Source organism: Orycteropus afer, unplaced genomic scaffold (genome assembly GCF_000298275.1).
Source record: "Orycteropus afer afer isolate SDZICR_OR568_19922 unplaced genomic scaffold, OryAfe1.0 scaffold00748, whole genome shotgun sequence".
Lineage (NCBI taxonomy): Eukaryota > Metazoa > Chordata > Mammalia > Tubulidentata > Orycteropodidae > Orycteropus > Orycteropus afer.
In genome coordinates this window covers 680,024-687,226 of record NW_006922335.1, presented here as the reverse complement: position 1 = coordinate 687,226, position 7,203 = coordinate 680,024, and the positions used below count along the sequence as shown (strand labels likewise).

The following is a 7,203-nucleotide window of genomic DNA, read 5'->3' as shown; positions in this document are numbered from 1 at the left end:
TTTTTTTTTTTTTTTACTCCCACATTGGTGCCATATATCTTTATTTAGGTTACTTATAAGCTGTCCAATCCCCTTAGTAGGCCATAAGCATCTTACATTTGCATAGTTCTACCCAGTAATCTGGTGGGAGTCACAAAGACCATGGCTAGGGAAACTATACCAAATAATTCACTGCACCACAGATGGGCCTGTGTCCTCTTTCATTCTCATGGAAAGACAAGCTAAAGTATTTCCACAGCTCAAGTAAAATCAGGGAATGGCTTACATAAGGGTCAGTTTAGTAGCTAATACATTCATATCTAGAGTGTTTAAAGGACTTCTTATGCACAGTTGGTCTATCAGTTGGTCTATGTTGCTATGATGCTGGAAGTTATGCTACTTGTGATTTCAAATACTTGCAGGATCACCGATGGTGGACAGGTTTCAACAGAACTTTCAGATTTAAGAAAGACTAGGAAGAAAGGCCTGGCAATGTACTTCTGAAAATCAGCCAATGAAAACCTATGGATCAGAATAAAATTGATATAGTGCTGGAAGATGAACCCCCTAGGTTGGAAAGCACTAGGTGTAGTGCCTTCAGGCATTTAACTACTAACTAGAAGGTTGGTGGTTCAAACCCACCAGCTACTCTATGGAAGGAAGATGGGGCAATCTACTTCTGTAAAGATTTACTGCCTCAGAAGCCCAATGGGGTTGCTATGTGTCGGAATCAACTCAATGGCAGTGAGTTTGGTTTGGTTTGATACAGCTGCAAAAATGGATACACATACCAGTGACCATGAAGATGGTGCAGGACCAAGCAACATTTCACTTTACTGTACTTGCGGTCGCCGTGAGTCGGAACAGACACAACGATGACTAACAACAATATGGACAGTTGGTATTTTAAGGGCAAATATATAACATCTTCATGAAAAAACACTGCATACCAAGTTGACATGAGCCCATATAGAGTGATATTATTGGGTCTTACACCAAATATCAAAGGGAGAAAGACACCTGCCCCTAGGTTATAAATTGAAGTACACAGACGAGGGTAACTTATTAAAAGCACTTGTGCTTGGCTTGGGGGTTCTTGCTAACTGCTGGCTGTGGTAATAAGGTGATCAGGACTTAGTGAAGATTTGACCATTAGACAATGCAGAAATATGCCATACAGCCCCTGCAGTCTAACAGCAGAAGAGTCTGCTTGAAATTAGAATAGGGACTTTCAGAGCCCTTTAAAAATTGAATGCTGTGTCATTACTCTCAGGCACATGGAAGGCCAGGAACTAGATGGTTGGTGTGACTAGCCCCCAGGGCATGTGCTTCAGTGAATAGAAAGAATGTGTTCTAATACGCATGTCTGTTTTTGTGCAAGAAGACGCGTCTAGTGTTTCTAAGTAGTCCTCTTTATAATACGGCTTGTTTTCTTCTGACAGTCTTATTTATATTTGTTTCATAAATAGCATCCAAGTAAATTTCAGATCACTCTGTGCGGGGAGTGCTACAGAGGTCTGATGCTGCTTGGTGATGCTTGTCTTGCTGACCTGCGAACAGTAATGGGAGAATGGTCAGAAAGAGCTGTGCATCTGAGAACTGTCACGTTCAGGAATCATCACTGTCTGTTATTTCTGAAGGAGTTTCATACATAGACAGTGGATATTCTTTTGTTTCAAGAAGTAGTTTTGTAGTAGCAATATACTACCTTGCTTGGGTGAACTGGTACAGAGAGCTGTTTCTTGGTACTCCTGTCACACTCAAGAAGGGTCGGTGTGGATAGTGGGATGAGCAGTGGACTGGATTCAGGAAACCTCACAGAGAGTGACCTTTATGCCCGCTCCAGGATGTCCGGGCCCCATGGAGCCTCTTTTGATGGAGGACTTAGACTCTTGCAGTGGGGAGGGTTGGGGGCGTGTAGCCCCTCTTGGCAGATGACTAACCCTTGCTGTCTCTCTCCTGCCAGTGACTGCCTGGCTCTGCTGCAAGTCCGATCCATCCTGCAGCACTTGGGGCTTGAGAGCACCTGTGATGACAGCATCATCGTCAAGGAGGTGTGCACTGTGGTGGCACAGAGGGCAGCCCAGCTCTGTGGCGCAGGCATGGCTGCCGTGGTGGACAAAATACGAGAAAACCGTGGGCTGGACACACTCAAAGTGACCGTGGGCGTGGATGGGACCCTCTACAAGCTCCATCCTCAGTGAGTTCCTGACCCCAACCCTCCTACCTCTCATCTCTCTCTGTGTCCATTCTTTCTTTGCCTTTCCTTCTCTTCTTTATAGTGAATCCTTAGATGTTCCAAAGCATATATGTATATGGTGGTCCAGTGATTAAGCACTTGCTTGCTGCCAACGGAAAGATTGGTGATTTGAACCCACCAGCCACTCCATGGGAGAAAAGACCTGGCAGTCTGCTCCCATAGAGATTACAGTCTAAGAAAATCTATTGGGCAGTTCTATTCTGCCCTGTAGGGTCACTATGAATCAGAATTGACTCGATGGCAACGGGTTTGTTTTCTTTTTGTTTATACCAAAACTGTTTCCATTGAGTCAGTTATGCACATACACACACACACGCCTACACACAGACATATGTATATATATATGTGTGTGTGTATATATATATATATATATATATATATATATCAGGTAGCCCTGACTTATGACATATTTGAGTTATGACTAACCAAAATTATAACCAACTGTCTTTTTTTTTTGGTATATCTTATTGTTAGTAATATGTACTACATACAATGTTGTAGTGTGTAATTTGCTGATGTTGCCATTCTCAGATGTAATATTTCCACCGTCAAAGTCAAATAAAGATCAGATTTATGAAAAGGCAATAATAACCAAAACAAAACAAAAGAGCCACTGGAATCTCTCACTTTTCAAAAGTTCACTTTGTACCACTTTGCTTTTATGAAAGACCTGCATTAGTATTTGTTTTCACTAGCTAAAAGAAACTCAAAGAAGATTTTTACTTTTATGAAAAAAGGCAAAAAGCAACAACAGTGTTCAGCGTTTGTCTTGCAGCTAGCTATTACAGAGGCAGCACACAGCTCGAGCAGCAAGAGTAGCATCACCAGGCTCCTTCCTCAGGAATGACGCATCTGGCCACCAGAGCTTTGAACTGTGTCTGTGCACTCTGTATGTTAGTGGTTTTTTTTTTTTTAAGTTTTATGTGTTGTTTGGTATGATTTGGTAGGTTGTTTTTTGGTCTGGGAATGCTCAAACTTTTTTCCCGTAGAAGTGAATGGCTATTGCCTCTTCACTTTATTCCATTTTGGCTTATGGAAGTTTTCATAGGAACACTGTGCTTTCTGATAGTAGAGTTGGCTTAGAGCGGTGCAGTCAAAACAGATCCCTGTCATAAGTTGGGGACTACCTGTGTACACACACACACACACACTTATACAGTGTTATTAATAACCAGAAGTAGACTTGTGTTTCCACCACCCAGTGTTAGAAGCCCCAAGGACCTCTCCATTTTCTCCTGTCAGGGACAGCCTCTATGTTGGATCAGTCCCTTGCTTTTCTATTTTCCCACAGCTACATATAGAGACAGACATTGCTTAATTTTACTTATTTTCAGAACTTGCCATAAATAGAATCCTATAGCAACTACTCCTCTATGACTAGCTTTTCTCACAGTTTTTATGGTTTGAGACGCATCCACATTTAAATGTGTTCTTGTTCATTCATTTTCAGGGCTGAATTGTGTACCTTTGAGTGAGTGTACTGTAGTGTATCTGTTCTACTGTTGATGGATTTTCGGGTTGTTTCCAGATTTTGCCTGTTGCAAGCAGCGTTGCTATAAACATTCTAGTAAATAAATGTATACTGGGGATCTTGGGCAAGAGTTTTCTACTGTCAGAGCAGGGGCTGGCAACTATGGCCATTGCTTGTTTTTGTACATAGTTTTATTGGCGTGCAGCCATGCCCATACATTTATTGTTTTAAGATCTAGGGTTATTTTCATGCTAAAATAGCAGAGTAGTTATGAAAGAATCCATAGGGCCCACAAAGCTGAAACTATTTCTTATCTAGCCCTTTATAGAAAAAGTTTGCTGACCCCTGAGTATGGAAGTGCTAAATTCCCTTCCCTTTTTACTCTTTACCTCTCTCCATCTCTCTCTTCTTACTATTGTGCATGTGTTTTTTAGTAAATTATTTTGAAGTTAGGAAGTGCCCCAAACCCTCCCCACATGGAATGCTTTTCAGCTAAAGATTGAAAGAATAAATAACTCTGTGCCCCTTGCCTTAGTGGTAGGTGGAGATTTAACAGGATGGACAGACTCCTTGACTGCATTGTAACCTGCTCTGGTGATATTTTATTTAAAGGAAGTAAATTACTTGTCCAGAGCCTGCAGAGTTATTGATAGGAGCGAAACTCAGAAGTTCTGAGTTTCTTTTCTTGATATCACTTTCCTATAAACATTGATAGTCCCAGATGAGGATTGAAAGGGGGACATAAGCCCAGCCACCAGCACTGGGCTTGGCGTAAAAAGACTGTTCTCAGCTTCCTCGTAAGCAAAGGATAACTATAGTGAAATCTATGAGAGCTGGAATTTTATGGGACTGCCTTGTTTTTTCGGGTCTCACCAATTTTCTGCTTTTGACAGGGTGCAATCTTGGTTTTCTATTGCTTGTTTTAGGGGAAAATATGTCAGCTTTCCTTCTCTGACAAGTTCTGGCTTTTACACATTTCACTCTGTATCTTTCTCTGGTCCCGTGTCAAAAGGCATCATTGTAATGTCCCAACATTACTACCCCCTCAGTCTGCTACTTTGCCTTTTAATGGCATGTGGGAGTAGATATGAGTCTGTGATGTCGGGTAACGCCCCTGGGAATATTAAATCACATGTCACTGGCACCCCTCCAGAGTTTATGAACAGGTTGTACTTTTCTGCAAGACACAGTGTGGCTTCCATGACTAATTAGTTTTAAGAACAGATTTGTCGGAATCCCAGACCTTTGTCCCAGAGTTGAATCCTAGCTCCCTGACTTGGCTGCTGTGACATAGAACTTGGACATGTTACTTGCCTTTCTGAGGCTATTGCTGGTCTGTCACACACGGGAATCATTCAGTACACAGTAGCCATCCTCCTCACATAATGATTCTTGGGTTTCCAACATCAGTGTTTAGAGGCTTATCTCTGAGGGTACAAATTGATCATGACTAATGCATTTTTTTTTTCCCTATGTCTTTCCCTCAACTTTCTCAGCTTTGCCAAAATCATGCATGAGACCGTGAAGGACCTGGCTCCAAGATGTGACGTGTCCTTCCTGGAGTCCGAGGATGGCAGTGGGAAGGGGGCGGCTCTCATCACTGCGGTTGCCTGTCGCATCCGTGAGGCTGGACAACGATAGAGCCCCTGAAATCAGAAAGGGCTACCTTTGCTTCTCCCCTTCCCCCTTGCCTGTTGTAGTTTTAAATCATAAGGTTCCATCCCCTTGGCTTTTCCTCAGCAGAGGGGACACTGTCAGGGACCGTATTTCACCTCTGCATGTACTCACTGTAGAGTGTGGTGCCCAAGCCCTGACCCTCCCAAGATAAATACAATTTGAAGTAAGGATTTGTTCACACCCATCACACACATTCCCATTAGTTCTCTTAAAACTTCTTTAAAATTTTAACTCCCTGGCCAAATTCCATGTCCCTATATAATCCTATAGGACGAGGATACAAATGCAAGATATGGTTGCTTCACTTTGGAGCCTGAACTTGACATTTCTAGGGAGAGAGTACCACCTAGCAAGGGTGTTGATACTTTTTTTCCTACCAGAGGCTGGGGAGGACCCCACTAACTTGAGCCTGACTCTCCTACACACAGAACATGGTGGGGAGGGGGCAGCAATGGAGGGGAATCTATGAATATGCACATGGAAGTCCCTCTTCAACCTCATCTACAACCATTTGCCCTGTGTGTTCCTGGAATCAAGGGTACAGCCCTGAATCTGGGCAACTGAAACCAAAGCTAAGAGTTGACAACATTCTGCAAGTGGCTGGCCATACATCTCACTGCAGAATCATCTGAACAATGGACCTCTGGGGGAGAGGGAGTGTTCTGTTTTTAAATTTTTTTCCTGTAAAAGTGGAAAACACTGTATTTTCATTTTAATTTATGTTTGACATTTTTTTAGTACATGAAATAGATCTGCACCTTCATCTTGACACTGTATGTAACGGTCACTTGTATGCATTGTATTTATATGTCAATTTGCTATGTATATAGATGTGTAGTGTCTTGTCAGGTTCGGCCTAATCAGTAAATCAGTGTGGTTAAAGGATGGATGGTGAAGATGCTGACTGGTTACTAGAAATACCTCATTTGCCTGCAGGGAAGAGAAGGGGAACTTCTGCAGGGTGAGTGAAGAACAAAGCAGCTGCTTCCTGGCCCTTCCTTCTCTTGTGGACTCGAAGGTGGAAGGCAGGGACTGAGTGATGGGGGCTGGGACATCACCGAAGAGCCACCACACCTTGCTGCTCATCTCGAGCCTTTCCTGCCAATATTGCATGTGATGTTAACCAAAGGAAGAGAGAATCATTTCAAATGGACTTATTTCTTAGACATCTTTATTCTTAGGGCAATCAGTAGTAATTTTAAGCTCTTTGACAAGATAAAGAAGACACCAACACTTTATTTTTAATTGTGTCTAATTATATACAATATTCAACAACCATCAAAAACCTCAGGGACAACATTTTTGGTGTATTTGTGCCCTTCTAGCAAATTTCACTTTGGGCTTGTTTTGCAAATGTTTGGGAAAAAATGTGGTCTGCATGCTTCCCTAGGCTGTGCTGGCATTGGTCTGCTGATCCATTTGTGTATATAGTATTGATTTTAGTATCCATTTTTATATATAATATTGATGTCAAACTGCTGGGAGGGATGAGAGCAGTATAGAAGGCTTCATATTGTACCTTCAAGAGCCCAGTTAATTCTGAATCTGAAAGCACACTTATGCCCTAAAATATATACACCCAGACTCACCCTGAAGCTGAATACCACACACAGAGAGTATGACCTTGTAGTTCTACTGAATAGGATGCAAGGGACAAAACGGGAAGGTAGAAGAAATCTCATGACTCAATAGCATCCAATCTTTGCACATTTATCAAACATGTACTGAGAAAAGGATCTGATTATACCAGTTTTGAAACAAGGTGAGGTATTATGTGTGAAAACTGTGTAGAGCACCAGACTCATCTTCCTGGAGA

The 7,203-nt window shown here is 42.1% G+C and overlaps 1 protein-coding gene across 1 annotated transcript in view; it reads left to right on the top strand.

The window, feature by feature from the left end:
• The window catches only part of HK2 (hexokinase 2), a 73,738-nt gene extending 68,387 nt beyond the window's left edge, over window positions 1-5,351 (top strand). The window contains exons 17-18 of the mRNA XM_007957424.2: window positions 1,946-2,179; window positions 5,207-5,351. Coding sequence (XP_007955615.1) covers window positions 1,946-2,179; window positions 5,207-5,351 — 379 coding nt within the window. The remainder of the gene's footprint in view (window positions 1-1,945; window positions 2,180-5,206) is intronic.
• Window positions 5,352-7,203: the final 1,852 nt, after the last annotated feature.